This window comes from Zootoca vivipara, chromosome 3, assembly GCF_963506605.1.
Source record: "Zootoca vivipara chromosome 3, rZooViv1.1, whole genome shotgun sequence".
NCBI classification, from domain to species: Eukaryota; Metazoa; Chordata; class Lepidosauria; order Squamata; family Lacertidae; genus Zootoca; species Zootoca vivipara.
Window position 1 is genome coordinate 118,871,464 of NC_083278.1, and position 20,074 is coordinate 118,891,537.

A 20,074-nucleotide genomic window follows, 5' to 3' on the forward strand; every position below is an offset into this window, starting at 1 on the left:
GCTAAAATAAGATAATGACAAAGGTTTTGTGGGGAAATGGAGTATTTAAAGAAATGCTATACGATGAACACGAGAGCAGGATTTGAACCATGAGCAACAGAAGGGATTAACGATTATAGCGGTTTTTGTTAAGGTTGAAGACATAGAAGACGGGGTTCAGCAGAGGGAGAGAAACAGAAACACCGTGGGAAAGGAGGTGGGAAGCCAGAAAAAAAGTATTGAAATGTATGTGTGAAGTTTGGGGAAGTTTAATTTAAAAAAAATAAATTGAAAAACAATTGTCTACTTGTGTTTTTATCTTGTTTTTTATTCTGTGAACAGCCCTGAGCTCTTGTGATGAAGGGCAGGATATAAATTTAATAAATAAGAATAAAATAAATAAGAAACTTCTATATTCAGAGTCACTGATCCATCTAGCATAACATAGCCACCACCCTGCCCCAACCTCTTGGAGGTTTCATATCAATAGTCTTCATCGCCCATACATTTCCAAAAGAAACTTGGCAGTCATGAGATCTAGGAGCATGGGACAGTGAATGAAAGCTGAAATTCTCCGGAAACTTAATTCTGTGCCTAGAATGAAATTCCGCATTTGCTTTCTTAAGCCACTGCTGATTCTCAAAGCACCACAGTGACAGAATTTAGAATTCTCTTTCTCTTTTCAATTTACTTTTTTTTTGCAGCCAGTGCAGAAACAGTAAAATATCAGGAAGCATCTGTCTTAAGAGGAATGGTTGGTGGGAGTTGGGGGTGTTTGGCCTAGGGAAGACAGAGAGGTGATATGATAGTCATCTTCAAGTATCTGAAAGGTTGCCACATGGAAGATGGAGCAAGGTTGCTTTCTGTCGCTCTAGAGGAGAACATGATTACCAACCCCAAAGGAGAGAAAGGGGATCGTGCAATGCGCTCTACGTGGGGCTACCTTTGAAGGTGACCCAGAACCTACAACTAATCCAGAATGCGGCAGCTAGACTGGTGACTGGGAGCGGCCGCCGAGACCACATAACACCGGTCCTGAAAGACCTACATTGGCTCCCAGTACATTTCCGAACACAATTCAAAGTCTTGGTGCTGACCTTTAAAGCCCAAAATGGCCTTGACCCAGTAGACCTGAAGGAGCGTCTCCACCCCCATCATTCAGCCCAGACACTGAGGTCCAGCTCCGACGGCCTTCTGGAGGTTCCCTCCCTGCGAGAAGTGAGGTTATAGGGAACCAGGCAGAGGGCCTTCTCAGTGGTGGCACCCGCCCTGTGGAACAACCTCCCTTTGATGTCAAGGAAATAACAACTATCTGACTTTTAGAAGACATCTGAAGGCAGCCCTGTTTAGGGAAGTTTTTAATGTTTGATAATGATGATACCGGTAGTAATAATTAATAATAATAATAATAATAATAATAATAATAATAATAATAATAAAATATGGCTTCCAACAAAACATTAAAAATACAATAAAACATCAGACATTAAAAACTTCTGTAAACAGGGCTGCCTTCAGGTGTCTCCTAAAAGTCAGGTAGCTGTTTATTTCCTTGACATCTGATGGGAGGGCATTCCACAGGGCAGGTGCCACTGCCGAGAAGGCCCTCTGCCTGGTTTTATTGTGTTTTTAACATTCTGTTGGGAGCCGCCCAGAGCAGCTGGGGAAACCCAGCTAGATGGGCAGGGTATAAATAAATTATCATCACCATCACCACCATCGTGCTGACTACGATACGAAAACTTCAAAACGCTCCAGAAAGTGATCGCATGACCATGAGGTCTAGAAGCATGCCAAGAATGCCAGATCTCTGAGAGCACACCCTGAACAGAAACTCCGCTCAGCCAATCCGGCTTCAGTGGGGGAAGCGCACCTATGCTCAATGTGCCGTGACGGGGACCCAAATTATTGGCAGGCTCCAAGGGCGTACCCACCATTCGGCAAGTTAGGGCAGCTGCCCTACTCTAGAAGCAGGGCTGGTGGGCAGAGGCGGAGCACAGCCCGGCGGAGCGCGAGTTCGCCATTCCCGCCGCACCGCGCCGCACCCTCCCTCCAGCTCCCCGGCGCGCCCTCAGGCAAGGCCAAGCGCGGCGGGGAACCAGGGAGCGCGGCGCGGTGGGCGGGAACGCTGAACTCGCGCTCCGCTGGGCTGGGCTCCGCCTCTGCCCACCAGCCCTGCTTCTAGGGAGGGGCACAGCCCGGCGGAGCGCGAGTTCGCTGTTCCCGCCCACTTTGTGGCCCCTCCCCTTCCGTGCCTTGGCCCCTCCCCTTGCCCCCCCCCCTAGTTTTGATCCTGGGTACGCCCATGGCAGGTTCCATTGCAATGCTGGGCGGCCGTGTTCCTCAAAGAAGCAGGCACACAGAGGCGTTGTTAGAAGCTCATCTTCAAATGGAGATTTCCTCGACGGAGAATTAGATCAGGAAATGGTTGGGGAGATAAGCACAGCCTCGTGAGTGGAGCCAAGGGTGATTCTGAGCCGCCGGCAGAGCCGGCCGCAGAGTCAAGGCCGGAGCAGGGATTCCGGAGATAGCGTACATTCTGTGCGGTTGGGAGGAGGGCGCCGTTTCATGCGCCACAGCGCCCTGGGTCCCCGTGGCCTAGGAGCATCACAGACCCAATAAACCAGAGGGTGAAGAGGCCTTTCCCCCAATTCTCCAACCACTTTGTTCAGACTGCAGTCCTAGAATCACTAGAGCATCTCCATGCCAGTTTCTGGAAAGCACAGGAGGGGAGAGCGCTCTTGCGCACAAATGCTGCCTGTGGGTTTCCCACAGGGCCGCATTTAGGTTTGATGAGGCCGTAAACTACTGAAGATAATGGGGCCCTTTATATGTCCAGCTGCATTTTGTCAGCAACAAATGGTCGCTGGTTTTTTTTGTTGTTGTTGTTGAATAGATGCTATATGGTAATTTATCGACCTAACAGGTATCTCAAGCCATTAGCCCATGTTGCCATGCAACGAGTCCATGCAGAATGTAGGTACCCTATACATAGAAAGGAGCAAACCAGTGATATTTTAGGGAGGAGCTGAGCATAGAATCATAGAGTTGGAAGAGACCACAAGGGCCATCCAGTCTATCCCCCTGACAAGCAGGAAACACCATCAAAGCATTCTTGACAGATGGCTGTCAAGCCTCTGCTTAAAGACCTCCAAAGAAGGAGACTCCACCACACTCCTTGGTAGCAAATTCCACTGCCAAACAGCTCTTACTGTCAGGAAGTTCTTCCTAATGTTTAGGTGGAATCTTCTTTCTTGTAGTCTGAATCCATTGCTCCGTGTCCACTTCTCTGGAGCAGCAGAAAACAACCTTTCACCCTCCTCTATATGGCATCCTTTCATATATTTGAACATGGCTATCATATCACCCCTTAACCTTCTCTTCTCCAGGCTAAACATACCCAGCTCCCTAAGCCGTTCCTCATAAGGCATCGTTTCCAGGCCTTTGACCATTAGCAGGCAGAGCCATGACTTCACAACACACAAGCCTTCACAACTCAAAACACTGTTGCTGTATGTATGTTTTATTTTATTTGCTTTTTATCTTATATTTTGGAAACATACATCCAGTTCTTTTTTTCCTTTACATTTTTTGGGGGGCCCAAGAGAGTGGGGCCCCAAGCTATAGCTTGTTTAGCTTATACATAAGTCCAGCACTGGTTTCCCACAATGGGTATCTCGTGGGAACGGGATGGTGGACTGAAGGGGTCATTGGCCTGATCCGGCAGGGCTCTCCTAGTGTTCTTAGGTTAGCCCTGCTCTCACAACTAGAAAACTCTGGGAAGCAAAAGCGCCCCCAACTGCTGTTCAGACTCAAACTGCCTCCGACAGTGCAGCTATCGTGGCCAGAACTCCCACAGGGAAACCAATGTCCCCACTGTGGAAGGACGTGTGGATCCAGAATTGGCCTCCACAGTCACTTATGGACTCATTGTTAAAACCGTGTTTATGGAAGACAATGTACAAGGGACCGGAGGAGGAGGAGAAGGAGGTAGCCTTTCCCCCCATGAATCTGTCTGAACCATATTTAAAGCCTTCCAAGTTGGTGGCCATCGCCGCATCTTGCGGCAGTCAGTTCCACAGTCTTCCTTTCGTCTTCTTGAATCTCCTTCCATTCACAGCTTCATTGAGTGACACACACACACACACCAGTATTTTTGAGAAAGGGAGAAAACCTTCTCTGTGCCACACTTTCTCCATGCAGAATTTAACCTCGCTGTAATCGTGGAAGTGGGGCCTGTTTGTCACTCCAATGTAAGCCTGTCCTTCACAACCGACACTGACATTCCCAGGCGGAGAATGTATTCTATGCAGTTCATGGTTACAAAACAAGAACCAAAGCAGTCCTGTCCTTTGAAATTTGCATTTCTCTGAATTTTGTGGTGCGATTCTGCAGCCGACAGAAATGCATTGACGAGGGGGAAGTGTCCATATTCAGAAATGCATTTTATTAGCAGAAATGCCTTTGTGTATATCAGTCAAAATTCCCTTTGAAAAGGTGCACGAGAAATTCAGACTAAAATGCTTTTTCGCAATGACTTTTTAAAAAAAATTCATAAAGTAATCTGAACTGAATTTAAGACGGAAAAATGAGAAACTGAGATTCACTTTGGGAAATTGGACTTCTCTGAATTTGGCCTTGCAGTTCCCCAGCTGAAATTCATTATGCTAGCAGTTGCAAAAAAACTTTAAAAAATGTGCATATTAGGAGAAATTCTCAGTATGGTGCTGAAGAATTTTCATGAGGACTTCTAAAAAAGAAGAAGAATTCGTAAACTAATATGGAGAATTGAACCTAAGAGCAGAGAAATGAGAAATTGAGATTCTCCCAGCCCTCCCAGCCCTTTCGTCCTTGTGGACCATGAATCAGCCCCTGGAGGGCATCACCCCAGGCTGTCAGTTGTAAAAACTAAGCTCTGGTCTTCACTCTTCAGCCTCCTCCTCTCCCTGCTGCGGCCGCCTTGTTGCTGGCCCTTGACCTTTCCTTCCCCTCCTCTCTCCCCTCCCCATCATAATCCCACCTAATCTCTCTCTCTTCACATTTGGTTTCAAATCCAGCCTCCCTCAGCTTCCCTGGATTAACCAACTTGACAATTTGCATGCAAAGGTCGGGAAGCAGCGGCAAGAGATGCTCAAAGCAGCCCCAAACGAAGAAAGATGCCTTTTGCACCCGGCTTCCCATCGAGCTTCACATGGGACGCTGGTGGTGCTGTGGTCTAAACCACAGAGCCTAGGGCTTGCCGATCAGAAGGTTGATGGTTCGAATCCCCGCGACGGGGTGAGCTCCTGTTGCTCAGTCCCTGCTCCTGCCAACCTAGCAGTTCAAAAGCATGGCATTGCAAGTAGATAAATAGGTACCGCTCCGGCGGAAAGGTAAACGGCGTTTCCGTGCGCTGCTCTGGTTCGCCACAAGCGGCTTAGTCATGCTGGCCACAGGACCCGGAAGCTGTACGTCCGCGACGGGACCTAATGGTCAGGGGTCCCTTTACCTCCCATTGAGCTCAGTCTTGCCCGCACTGGCTGGCAGAAGCTCTCCAAGGGTTTTCCCCCATCCTGCTTACTCTGCAGCCCTACCTGGATGTGCCCGGGACCAGACCTGCACTTTGAATGAGCTGCAACCTTTCCCATCACATCTACACGGGAATTCTAGCAACCCATTCCTACCTTTCCAATCATTGGCAAAGAGAAGGCTTGTTATGGGGCTGTCCCAGCGAGACAAGGTGGCTAATGGGAAACTCCCCATGGGGTTACCCCTTTATCATGCTGCCTGTCCTAAGAGATGGGTGGATTATTATTATTATTATTATTATTATTTATTTATTTATTTATTTATTTATTTATTTCTACCCTGCCCATTGGGCTGGGTTTCCCCAGCCACTCTGGGTGGCTCCCAACAGAATATTAAAAGCACAATAAAACATCAAACATTAGCAGGGGGTTGGACTGGATGGCCCTTGTGGTCTCTTCCAACTCTATGATTCTATGATTCTATGATTGTATGAAAAACTTCCCTAAACAGGACTGCCTTCAGATGTCTCCTAAAAGACAGGTAGTTGTTTATTTCCTTGACATCTGATGGGAGGGCGTTCCACAGGGCGGGTGCCACCACCGAGAAGGCCCTCTGCCTGGTTCCCTGTAACTTCACTTTTCGCAGTGAGGGAACTACCAGAAGGTCCTTGGAGCTGGACCTCAGTGTCCGGGCTAAATGATTTTTTTATTTTTTTAAAAAATATCATCTTTATTTCTTGTTAAAACCATTTACAATCAACACAAATCTCAGCATAACATAATATAACATATCATAATCAGACATAATCAGACATAGCCATAAGCTACACATAGAAAGAAAGAAAAAGAGGAAAGAAAAAAGAAAAAGGCACAAAAAGAATTATGAAAAGATAAAAAAGGAAAAAAGAACAACAACCAAAAACTAATAATAATTAACATATCGAAAAACAAACCTCCAAACATTTAATATCGGTTCCCTTTCTATATGCAATTTTCCAGGCTTCTCTATCATTTAAATTCTATGTCTTATCTATTATCCCTTTTGTTATTCGGCTACTTTACCAACTTATGCATTCAATCTAAACAGATCACCAATTTTGAATTTATTTCCTTGACATCTGATGGGAGGGCGTTCCACAGGGCGGGTGCCACCACCGAGAAGGCCCTCTGCCTGGTTCCCTGTAACTTTGCTTTTCGCAGTGAGGGAACTGCCAGAAGGTCCTTGGAGCTGGACCTCATTGTCCGGGCTAAATGATTTATACCCCGCCCATCTGGCTCGGTTTCCCCAGCCACTCTGGCCGGCTTCCCACAAAAGAGTAAAAATACATGAAATATTAAATAGACTGCCTCTGGACCTGGAGGCTCCATAAGAAGAACCTGCTGGATCAGGCCAGTGGCCCATCTAGTCCAGCCTCCTGTTCTCACAGCGGCCAAACAAATGCCCATTATGGGAAACCCACAAGTGGGATTGGAGCACAAGAATGCTCTCTCCTCCTGCAGTTTCCAGAAACTGGTCTAAACTTAAAATTGAAAAGCCCCAAACATGGCTCCCCTTTTTTCTTAGGGGATTTTGCTCCAACCCCCTTGATCATTTCGGTTGTCCTTCTCTGCACTGGGATATTGCAGAGACAACGATTAAGATTTAGATCCCAACAGTCTATAAAATAGATGCGAGGGAATTTACAGCCAGGGTAAATATACACACACACTTTAATTAAACTCAAGACGATATCAAGTAACTCCCGTAAACAATCTGAAAACTAAAAAGGTCTAAAAGGCAACGAGATGAAGGAATGGAGCCCAAACTCCGCAGAAGAGTTTGTGAGCTGTATCTCTCAAATATCGCATTGTTCTGCTGATATGAGAGGCATCCTCTTGAGTTATTAGAGCAATTGGTTTGGAAGTGGGAGCTGGCTTCAAACTTAGTCTGTTTGTTATATCTCCACCCCACCCTTCCGCCGAGGAGCTCAAGGTGCTGAGCACAGTTTTTCACCTCCCCTTTTCACCCCCACAACAACCCTGTGAGGTAGGCAAGGCAGAGAGACAGCGAATGGTTCAAGGTCACCTGGCAAGCTTCGCCACCCAGCTGTGGGAATTTGAACCCTGGTCTCTCCCATGTCTTACTCCAACACGCTTTCTAACCATTACATCAAACTGGCACTTAATAAAACTTCATTCCATTTTCTACTATTATTTTCTCATGGATTTCTATGAGATTTGACCATTGATATGACACACACACACACACACCAAAAAAGGAAGGAAGGAAGGAAGGAAGGAAGGAAGGAAGGAAGGAAGGAAGGAAGGAAGGAAGGAAGGAAGGAAGGAAGGAAGGAAGGAAGGAAGGAAGCAAGCCATGGAAGAAGACAGAAAGCATCCATCCAGTAGACAGACAGTAGGATTAGAAGCTGAAAGTCCTGGATTCAAATCCTGTCACAGCAAGAGACTACCGGTACTTAAGTTTGCTGCCAATGTGCTGCCTGTGACTGTTATGGTATGGGCTGTTTCATGTGTTCAGGTGTTTGAATTAATTCTTCTAATCGTATAGTATATTTATATTTATGCATTGAAAAGTGATGCGAGCTGCTTGGAGAACTTTGCATAACATGCTAACATAAATACATTATACAGAGCCTGGTTCAAGTTTCTTTTATTAATTCACCAAACCCTGGGACAACTGAGGTCCAGGATACTTCAAGGATCACCTGAATTCTTCTATCCCCACTTGGTCATTGAGGTCATCTGCAAGAGCATCACTGGTCACCCCCCAAGTTGCTGGGGCTAATTTGACAACCAGAAGCTTAGCCTTTGGTGTCATTGGCCCTGTCCTCTGGAACTCTCTGCCACTGCGTCAAGTTTTAAAAGCCTGCTGTAAAACTTTTGTATTCTGCCAGGCCTCTGCCTGCAATTAAGAACACATTTGTCCACAACTGTTGTTTGAGGTCTTTTTTTAAACTTTTATATGGATGCCATTGCACAGTTTTTATGTTTTCATTTCTGTAAACTGCTTCGGTTTATTTTTTTTTATGATGCAGCTGTATGCAACTATTCTTATAAATAAAGAAATGCAACTATCAAGACTAAATAATCACCATCAATGTTGGACAAGACAATGTCACTCAAAGGCAATTCATGCGATAATTCCAGCACAACCTTGCAGGGGGGGGGGAATTGACCTCTTGGTCATAGACATAGCTGTCAAGTTCTCCCTTTTTTTAAGGGAAATTCCCTTATGCTGAATAGGCTTCCTCGCGAGAAAAGGGAAAACTTGACAGCTATGGTCATAGAATCATAGAATTGGAGGGTTGGAGGGGACCTCAAGGGTCATCTAGTCCCGCCCCCTGCAGTTTAGGAATCACAGCTAAAGCATCTCTTACAGATGGCCACCCGACCTTGGTTTGAAAACCTCCAACAAACGGCACTGGCACTGGCACATTTGCCATCACTAAAGCCACTGGGAAGGTTGCAATTTTCCCAAAGCCATTGTGTGCCAAAACTGCAATAGGAATTGAGTCTTGGGCCAAGTTTCCCAACTGATCCAGTTCCTTGTAACCTCTGGAATTGGCCTCTGTTTCCATGGAGCTGCACTTGGCAACTAGTGCAGATTATTATTATTATTATTATTATTATTATTATTATTATTATTATTATTATCATCATCATCATTATTTATACCCCGCCTATCTGGCTGAGTTTCCCCAGCCACTCTGAACGGCTCCCAACAGAATACTAAAAACACGATAAAACATTAAACATCAAACATTAAAAACTTCCCCAGCCAACCCAAGGGATCCTGCGCCACCTCTTTTGCACCAAGTGTCCTGGTTCTTTCTTGCCAGGGCCTGCAACCTACAAAAGTCAGAGGGGCCTTTCCCCTAATGGAGTTCAGCTGCTGTTTATATTCTATAGCAAGCAACAGGGCCACTCCCCCTCCCCAAGTGCCCCGGGAAGTGTGAGGGCCGCTGTCAGAGGGTTAGGGACTCTTTCTGTTCTTGTGACTTAGAATTATAGGATTGTGGAGTTGGACGCGACCTCTGAGGGGCATCGAATCCAACGCCCTGCAATGCAGGAATCTCAGCTAAAGCATCCATGATAGAGGGCGATCTGCTTAGAAACCTCCAAGGAAGGAGAGTCCACCACCTTCTGAAAAGTCTGTTCCCTTGTCAAACAGCTCTTGCCCTCAAAAAGTTCCTCCTGACTCCTTTCTTGCAGTTTGAAGTCATTGGTTCGAGTCCTAGCCCTCTGGAGCAGCAGAAAACAAGCTTGCTCCATCTCCAGATATTTGGCTAACATGCTTGTGGAGTGCTGTCCCCAGGGAAGCTCAGCTGGTCCTTTCATTATATATCTTTAGGTGCCAGGCAAAAAACATCCCTCTTCTCCCAGGCCTTTAACAATCTATGTCCTTTGGAACTGGGGGGGGGATTGCTTTTTTTGTTATTATGCTATATATTTTTCTGTTGTTATATTTTAAACTGCCCTGCGAGCTTTGGCTGAAGGGTGGTATGAATAGATGATAGATATAGATAGATAGATAGATAGATAGATAGATAGATAGATAGATAGATAGATGGATAGATAGATGGATAGATAGATGATAGATAGATAGATAGATAGATAGATAGATAGATAGATAGATAGATAGATAGATAGATAGCTATTTCAGAGAAGATAAAAAGCTGTTCTTTTCCAACCTATTTTGGCTTTGCTGCTGCTATTGATTCAATTGCATTTATTCCTTTGTTTTATTAATACTCTTTTTAGGCATAAGTATTGCCAACCAGCAACAGCAGTCGGGGGCCTTTCTCAAAAGGGTGTTCTGAACACGAACAAAAAAGGAAAGCTATAGAAGGACTTTTTTAAAATAAAAAAAGTGAAATAATTCAGCACAGAGGGAAAGTACCAAAAAAAAAATCCAAACCAGGAAGAGAGGGTGTGCACCATATTTCAAAGAGACTCTGCAGGGAAGAGCTTTTAAGAGTTCGGGATTTGAGAAACAAATTGGAAACATTGCAACAGGCTTCAAGGCTGTCTGGCCTCTGGGGGTCTTTGGCCAGAATTCCAGAGCGGCATAAATCAGGAATTAATCTGATTGCAAGCAAGAGTTAGGAGCTTAAACTGATCTCTTCCTCTGCGCGTCAAACTGCGCCCAATTGCATTCGTTTGTCCTTAAAAATGCTCTATTTGTAGCTGGCTTAATACATCGTAAACAGAGGCACATAATTTCTCCTTTTAAAAGCGTCAAAGGAAAGCCTTCTGTCCCCATTAAGAAGAGAAATGTCGGAAGGGTCAAAGCAAAGGCCTGTCCAGTTTACTCAACATGCAACACAATTCTACGTTTATTCCTCCTAAGTAAAAGTGCACAGGACTGGAGATGAATTGCTTCATGCACAGCTAAAGATTTAGACTTTGCAATACAGCTGACCTTTCTCACTTTATTGTACGGAGGCAAGAGAAAATATTGAGGTGCAATTTCTGGAAATTAATACATTTCTGCCTACAGAAGGGTATTTTCCTCATTTCCCCCATAGAATATCTAATATTGTGCTAATGAACTTTGGGATAATCCACGGGTTTCTTGCCTACCCACCTCAGATCACATGACTTAGCCCATGGGGGGTGGGGGCACTTTGAGTATGATGAGGAAACAACAAATAGACCCGAGCGTAAACTTCGAGGATGGTAGAGCTTTGGGACCCCCCCAAAAAGGCCTGGGATTTAATTTCTCCACCTTCTGACATGGGTTCCCTTCTGCCCACCTCAAATCTCCATCTACCCATTCGGAATACAGTATTATTGAAAGCTTGGCAGGTCAGGAAGCCACGATTACGTCGGAGTGAGTCCCACTGGGCTCTGGCGTTTACTCCTTCCTTGGTGTGCTTACAACTGCAGACTGAATTGCAAGATGCTCTTAAAGATCTGAGGCGCTGTTGGCTCTCTCTCAGAGGACCTTCCGAAGCTTAGTGGAAAGCAGAGCGGCAAATAAGATCCCCAACTATAGGACTTCTCTGGCCGAGGAAACCCCCCTTCCATTTGCAACGCTGCCCACTCGCAGGAATCCTGCGCATTGCAGACACGGCGAGACCTCCCCCCCCCCGGCTTCCTCTGTGTTTTTATTCACATGTTTGGAAACTGGCAATATGACAGGCTGGGTGTTCCCCATAAGCGACCCACGAGCCCTGAATCCACGAACTCGCCTCCTTCTTCTGGGAACAGCGGAGGAGCAAAGTACTGTACAGTAGATCCATTTTTTTTTTACTCCAGAGAAGCAGGAAGAAAAAACAAGCTTCCTGAACCTCAGTCGCTTCCTGCATAGTAGGGTAGGTGGGGGGGGCAACCTTCCTCTTGCTAAGCCCACGCACCCACCCCAAAAACACCCCTCTTGAGGGCAGGTAGATAAACTCAGCTCACGCCTTTAAGGACAGATTAATAAATCGCTTTCATGACACAGAGCGTCGGCTCTCTTCCCTACAGGGATTAGGAAGCGGTCACGCACAGATGGCAAGGGGGAGGGGTCCGAAAAGTGCTCTCTAACTCTCGCAGGTCGCGATCCGGCGCGCCTACTCGAGAGTAGACCCCGCGGAATGCTGCGGCTGGGCTTGCTTCCGAGCGACCACGCATGGGATTGCACAGTGAATGTATCTGATAAGAACCTCGGCCGCTGCCTTATGACAGTCAGAGACCATTGGTTCATCATCCAACACAATATTGTCGACACTGGCTGGCAGCAGCTCCCCAGGGTGTCAGCCAGGGATCTCTCCCGCTTCTGCCTAGAGATGCCACAGGGGACTGAACCTACAAGTAAAGCAGCTGCTCTCTGCCTCTGAGCTAGCGACTGCCTTCCTCATTTCGTGCAAAAGACATTTTTATGGCACGACCTATGTATTTTTACTCAGAAGTAAGTCCCACTCTTCCCAGTAAATTTATATATACATATCCCGCAGCCCAATAACGCACCCTTCTGCGTGTTTACTCAGAAGTAACGTCCACTGTGCCCAACAGCATTTACTCTTTGGTAAGCATGTCGGGTCAATAATGCGAGAATTTCGTCCAAGCCTCTGAGTTCCCTGGGGAATTGGAGCCTTCCCCCTGATCCGCTCGCTTAACACCCTAAACAGCCCCCCATCCCATAATCGACAGCAGCCCCGCCGCCGCCCCCCCCCCGCAACTCGGCAAAAGATTATTCGGCCACAGCTTCTACCCAGACACACCAACGATCCTCCATGAGAAATTCCGAAGATCAGAGTCGCGCCTCCAAACCCAACCAGTAATCTGGTTTGGTTATCTTAAATGGGGGGGGGGGGAAGAGACAAGAGAGGAGGGGTCTGCTTTCCAGGGAAGACCCCTTTGTCTTCATTGTTCCTCCGCGCTTTAGTATGCATTTCACGCTCCCTGCTTCCAGACCTCTCCGCGCCCCTCGCCACTTTTTCTATACGAGCCTACTGTGGGGGGGGGGGGGGGAGTGTCACTTTTTAAAAAACCAGCCGCCCCCCCCCCCCACTTTTCCAGAAACAGCTTTGCTTTAGGTCTGGGAGGGTGTTGCTGGTTTTTTTTAATGGAGATTTTTCTTCCGGACGCTGCTGAGAACGTGCCATCTCCTGCGCACACCCCACCCCAAGACTACTTGGGTGGGGGGTGGGGGGGGGACAGAAGAAGGCGAAGGAGAGAAAAAACGGGTGGACGGGGAGCGGGACGTGAGCCGTGTACTGAGCTTGGATGGTGATCGAGAGAGATAGCGATTATATAGCTGGAAGGGGGGGGGCTTCTTTGTGGGTCTATTGGAGAGTAAAGTGAACTGTAATAAGGGAAGGGAACCCCCCCCCCCTCCGAGCTCAGCGGAAGGTTTCCGAAGCCCGTTCTTCCAAACAAGTTGCCCAACTCCTCTCCAAACCACCCCAAAGTGGGAACGCGGTTCTGAAACGCAGCAGGCGCGGGGAGAGGCAGGTGCGGCCCCAGACGGGGAAACTGAGGACAAACTATACAGGTGGAATGAGGCGGCGGCGGAGGGGGGGGGGAGAGAGACAGGCACACATGCACACTTTCTGGGGACAGTCCTTCTCCTCCTCCCCCCCCCCCTCCGGGCAAATAGCCGGGGCTTGGTGGGGAGCCCCAGGCGGCGGCGATGGGCGCGCGGCGAGTCCGCCTTCCTTACCGATGGTGGTGATGACGGTGATGGCGAAGTAGAAGGAGCCGGCGAACTTCCACTGGACGCCGGCCTTGTGGGGCTTGAGCTTGAGGACCACCCCCTCGAGCTCGCAGTAGTTGGCCTCGGACAGGTTGTACTTGCTCTTGAGCTCCAGCTGCTTCTCCTCCAGCGCCGTCCGGTCGGCCGTCTCCGCCTCGGACTCCAGCGCGTCGAAGACGGCGGCGCCCACCAGCAGGTAGGTGAAGGTGCAGATGATCAGCGCCAGCGTCCGCACGTTCTGCCGCTTCATGGTCCCGCCGGGCTGGGGAGGCTGCTGCCGGACGCCGGGGAGCCGGGAGCGGAGGGCGCTGCTGCTGCTGCTGGAGACGATGGAGAGGATGGAGAGGAGGAGGAGACGCAAGAAGCGGCCGTTGCCTGGCTCATGGCTGCTGCTCCGGCGCCTGCCTGCTGCCTCCTGCCGCCGCCGCCGCCGCTGCTGAGGCTCCCGCGGCAGCTGGGCTGGCCAAGGCGACGGCTGCTCCGGGAAGGCAGGCGGGCGGGCGGGCGGGCGGGGAGCACCCGCCGCCCAGGCTGCTCCCCGGGGGGAGGGAGGGAGGGAGGGAGAGCGCTCCGGAGGGCGGAGGGAGGCGCGGAGCTGTCCCTTCAGCACCACCTCCAGGAGAGCCCGGGCCACGCCGCCTGGGCAGCCTTAGAGGGGAGGGGGAGGGGTGCGGTGGGGAGGGGAGAGGGGTAGGGAGAGAGGACCCCCGGGGAGAAGACCCCCCGGGCCCCGCACGCTCCCAGCCAGGTGACTTTGGATCCCAGGGGTGCTGCTGTTTCCTTGCCCCACCCCCGCACTTGGTCTTGCTAGCCCAAGCCTCTGCGGGGCAGGGACCTCCGGGAAAGGGTCCATAAGAGATAGCCGTCTGACCTGTGTTTACAAACCTCCGGCGAATTATAGAATTATGGGGTAGGAGGGTTGGAAAGGACCCCAAGAGTCTACTAGTTCAACCGCCTGTGGTGCAGCGGAAGGATCCTCCAGAGGCGGCCATACAAACTCTGTTTTAAAAGCCTCTGTCTTGCAGAATCATGCAATCGTACAGGTGGAAGGGAGCCCAAGGGTCATCTAGTCCAGCCCCCTGCAATGCAGAGCTAACGGTGAAAGGATCCACCATAGATGGCCACCCAACTTCAGTTTTAAAATCTCAATGAATCATAACATTGCAGGGGTGGAAGGGGGCCCCCAATGCAGGGATCTCAGATAAAGAATTCCTGGCAGATGGCCAGCCAACGAAGGAGAGTCCTCCACCTTCTGAGGTCATAGACTCATGGAATTGTAGGGGCTGGTAGGGACCCCCAAGGCACATCTAGCCCAGTCCCTTGCAATTCCGGAACCACAGCTAAAGTATTAAAGTTAAGCTACAGAACTTCCTCCCACAGGAGGCAGTGATGGCCACCAATCTAGACAGCTTTGAAAGAGGATTGGACAAATTCATGGAGAAGAAGACGACTGTGACTACTAGCCACCATGGCTGTGTTCTGCCTCCACAATCAGAAGGAACAACGCTTCCGAATACTAGTGGCTAGAAACCACCGGAGGGGAGAGGGCTCTTGTGCTCGGATCCTGCTTGCGGGTTTCCCACAAGTATTTGGCTGGGCAATGCGAGAACAGGATGCTGGACTAGATGAGCCATCGGCCTGATCCAGCAGAGCTCTTCTGCTTATGCTCTTATTTATTAATCCCCTTTCACAAGGCGATCTGGTTTATCTTGTAAAAGACATAGCTGAAACACAATTGCAAAACGATAACAACAACAACAGAGGGTGAATTTTAAAATGATTCCAAGTGGACACTTAGGGCGAAGACCTGTTCATCCAGTTTGGAAAGCTTGATGGAACAAAATATGTTTTCAGTTCCACCACCCCCCAGCCAGTATCTTGTTCTCACAGGAGCCAACCAGATGCCCCAATGGGAAACCGGCAAGCAGGATCCGAGCACAAGAGAGCCCTCTCCCCTCCTGTGGTTACCAGCAACTGGTATTCAGAAGCATTGCTTTCTCCAACTGTGGAGGCAGAGTGTAGCCATCGATAGCCCTCTCCTCCTCCATGAATTTGCCCAGTCCTCTTTTAAAGCCATCCCGGTTGTTGGCACCCCTGGCTCTTGCAGCAGTGAGTTCCATAGATTAGCTCTGCGCTGCGTGGAAAAAGTCTTCCTTTCCCCTGTTCTGAATCTTCCACCGTCCCACTTCAATGAATGCCCACGAAGACATCTAGTGCCACCACAAGAGTGGGAGAGAATCTTTCCCATTACAGGTATTAGATTAAAGGGCCCAGAGCCCCAGACGGAAACGATTACCGCTGTGAATAGGTCACTCCGCTCTTATCTTGTACCCGTTTGGGAAGTGCTTAGAAATGTCACGAGCAAAGTGCTCCTCTTACATCTCGTGACCTTTTAGGACCACAGCTTACAAAAGAAGATTTCTTCTGTGCTTGTATGCGAGTGTCTATCTGCTAACTGGGAGCAGGACTTCCTTTGTTTGGCGAAAAGAGGATTCCAGAAGCCACGCTAAATCTGTTAGTCTTGGAGGTGCCATTGGACTCTCTACAGTTTTCCTGCCCTCATTTGCACAACCTCTCTATAAAGACTAAAATTAGCATTCCACAAAAAGGGGGCTATGATATCCCATAGTGATGATGGAAGGATTCAGCAGACTTTTCAAACTCCTTCTCTGTTCATTCCAAATATTTATCCTCCCTCTGACAACTCTATCAGGGTTCCCTTGCTTCTTTTTGATTCTTTAGGACAGTTTCACACAGAGTAGACCTGTTGAAATTAATGGACCTAACTTAGCCATGTCTTTTGATTTCCATGGGTCCACTCTGAGTAAAACCTCATTTTATATTTACTTATAACCTGTATTTTTCCCACTGGGCCAAGATTCAAGGCGTCTCACACAAAATAAAAACAATACTGACAAAATACAAGACACTAAGGACATATAAAAGACAACCATGTAAAAAATAAAACACCCAAATGTATACAGATAATAAAAACAGTACAACACTGTTAAAAGCCACTTCCTTTAACAATAATATATAATTTTTATAAAAAAAAACACCTGTCAGTTTGCAAAGGCCTGTCGGAATAAAACAGTGGCAGAAGGACCTAGGTCAGGCTTCCTCAACCTCGGCCCTCCAGATATTATGAGACTACAATTCCCATCATCCCTGACCACTGGTCCTGCTAGCTAGGGATCATGGGAGTTGTAGGCCAAAAACATCTGGAGGGCCGAGGTTGAGGAAGCCTGACTTAGGTGAATACCATCCTTACTTTTTTATTTAAAAAAAAATGTGCACAACTCACAGCAAAGGGATTTTAAAAGTGAAAATGTGTGCAAACAAATCAATGAAGGAGGCATTGCTGCCTGAATTGGCTTCCTCTTGCCAGCTAGTGTTCTGAACTACAACTCCCATGAGTCCCAATCATTATGGCCACATGGTGGTGCTTGTGGGAAACATCTGGTGTGCACCCTGTTGGCGAAGGCCCACCTCAATGTTCCATTCCGTTTCCCCTTCCCCTCTGCATCCAGAGCTGAGTTGCCTGCAGCCTCACCCACAGTGAGACCCCCTTCCCTGGAAAGATGCTTCCAGCCTCCCCCCCCCCCCACCAACACAAGGACAAAAGCGAGGAAGACAATATTATGCCACACTGATGCCTGTCAGGCTCCGGAAGAGTCCTCTGAGGAATAAGAGAGGTTTGGTGTACTTATAAATAATTGGCCACGCTTGTCTCCTGTGGGATGCTTCCATGCACAGAGAGACAACACAATTTGATCACAGGTGCCACTGGAGGAATATGGCAGGTTTGCGAGGCTCTGTTGCCTAATATCATTTGAGTGCTCTGCTCCTAAAAGCCAGCTCAGCTTCCCTGAATTCTGCATGAGAATCTTGGTCTTCTGCTTGTTTGTTTTCCAAGGCAGGGGTCTATCCCCCAACAGAGGATGAAGAGTTTGGATTTGATGTCCCACTTTATAACTACCCGAAGGAGTCTCAAAGCGGTTCACAATCTCCTTTTCCCTTCCTCCCCCACAACAAACACTCTGTGAGGTGAGTGAGGCTGAGAGACTTCAGAGAAGTGTGACTTGCCCGAGGTCACCCAGCAGCTGCATGTGGAGGAGCGGGGAAGCGAACCCGGTTCCCCAGATTACAAGTCCACCTCTCTTAACCACCACACCACGCTGGCCATTGGCCTGAGGAGAGAAGTTAAGGCAGCCTTCCAGAGTTCAGTGAGCAAGTGATCCAAAGAGCAAGATGCAGGAAAATAAAGGGGAGATTCAGGACCATGGACAGAGCGTGGGATGCTGCTGCAGATAATCTTAAGTGTTGAGATAGTCTTGAGTGTTGCTTCAGCACCGGTCAGGAGCTCCCCACCACCACAAGGTCTGAAAGACCATCACACCCAAAGTTTTACTCAGATTCTCCTTTCTTGCCATTTGAATCCATTGGTTTGGATCCTCCATTCTGGAGCAGCAGAAAACAAGCTTGCTCCATCCTCCATGTGGCAGCCCTTTAGATCTTTGAAATTCTGATCCATTTCATCCTTAATATTTGATTTTAAGAGTGGATTCCCTGGCGAACCCTAACCTTTAGTGTTAAATCACAAGGCCAGCCAATTGCATTTCATTGCTTCCTCAAAGCAATGAAGGTTAAGGAGTGATATGATAGCCATGTTCAAATATATAAAAGGATGTCATATAGAGGAGGGAGAAAGGTTGTTTTCTGCTGCTCCAGAGAAGCGGACACGGAGCAATGGATTCAAACTACAAGAAAGAAGATTCCACCTAAACATTAGAAAGAACTTCCTGACAGTAAGAGCTGTTCAACAGTGGAATTTGCTACCAAGGAGTGTGGTGGAGTCTCCTTCTTTGGAGGTCTTTAAGCAGAGGCTTGACAGGCATATGTCAAGAATGCTTTGATGGTGTTTCCTGCTGGGCAGGGGGTTGGACTGGATGGCCCTTGTGGTCTCTTTCAACTCTACGATTCTATGATTCTATGAAACAGTTGATGGCGGTTTCTGCTCCCCTCCCTTTTGCAAACACCATAAAGTCAGGCACAGCTGTGCTGCCCAACAGAGTCAAAGGAGCTGGGGTTTTATTCGCTAATTACCAATCTCCTAGCAGCTAAGTCTGGGCTGTCTGGAGGCAGAGCAGACACCCACAGAGTTGCCAAAACCAAGACAGTTCTCTTGGTTCCCAGAGCCCATCAGCGTGGTAAGTTCCATGGCCAGGTGCTCAGAGAACAATCTCACATCCCAGTCCTACTTTTGCTTGATCTGTATTTTGGTTGCATTGTGCCCAGATTAATCCCCCTGGGGTTTTCTCATTGTCCCATGGCTGGAGACGCTGGGCATTGAACTTGGGACCTTCTGCATCCTTGTCACTGAGCTCCGTTCCCCTCCCCACTTTGGCTTTGCAGGGGCGAGGAGTCGTGTTTGCAGAGGCACCAAAATACTTCCTGAGAAACCTCTTCTGTGTGCCTGTTTTCAGTCATTACTCTCCAGACTGCTGCTGCTGCTGCACCATCTAGTTGTCAGCGTGATCCCAGCCAATCAGGGATCGGCGCTTGTGTGGGCAATCGTATGCTGACGTCATGGGCAGAATGTGAGCCAAACTTCCTGGACTGATCCCGCTGGGAAGCCGAGTCAGCCAGCAAAGCTCTCCATTGGCCTCCGTAAAACAACAGCATCTCCCAGCATGTTCTAGCTTCTCAGGAAAGAAGTACAGGGAAGAGCACCTTGCTTGCCCAGGAGAATTTCCTGGTAGATGGGACTCTTGGGAGTCTAGGAGATTCTGCGCGTTCTCCGAGCCACGCAAGGCGTCTGTTGCTGCCTCCCATGCGAGCAGCAGCCCTCCGAAACCGGACCTTGATTTGTAACATAGTTAAAAGCAGCAAAATGGAGATTTGATTAAGGGAACATCTGGCGCCTGTTTGTTTAAATGCTCAAAAGTCATTTATCACACTGTAGCTCACTGTGGCTCTTCTCCAGAGGAGCAGGGGAGTTGAGACATAGGGACAGCGGACATGTGAGCAGGAGCATTGCTCTGCCATTGCCTGCCCTTTATGAATTGTTATCTCCATCCAAAACAGATGAAGGCCTCCCGTTTCCAGGCGGTGCTCCTTAACTGCTATGCCATCGCACAGCTGCTCCCAGTCATGTCAATGGGGCTTGTGCAAGAGATTGCATAGTTAACCTACCTGTATATTCAGAACTTTGGGCCGCCATTTTTTCCAAGGTTTATTTTGATATTGAGAGTAACTTAAAATAAAATAAAACCCCCTAGGGGCATCTTCCATCCTAGCACTGCAGCAGCTACCATTCTGCCTTGGCCAGATCTCCACGGGCAGTCCTGGGCACCACAGTTTGAGAAGGATATGGACAAGCTAGAATGGGTGTAAAGGAGGGTGA

General features: G+C 48.3%; 1 protein-coding gene across 1 annotated transcript in view; it reads right to left on the minus strand.

The window, feature by feature from the left end:
* KCNK3 (potassium two pore domain channel subfamily K member 3) overlaps nt 1-14,080 on the minus strand; it is a 98,594-nt gene extending 84,514 nt beyond the window's left edge. Inside the window, exon 1 of the mRNA XM_035110733.2 lies at nt 13,636-14,080. Within this exon, the coding sequence (XP_034966624.1) occupies nt 13,636-13,918 (283 nt within the window). The 5' untranslated portion in view covers nt 13,919-14,080. The remainder of the gene's footprint in view (nt 1-13,635) is intronic.
* Nucleotides 14,081-20,074: the final 5,994 nt, after the last annotated feature.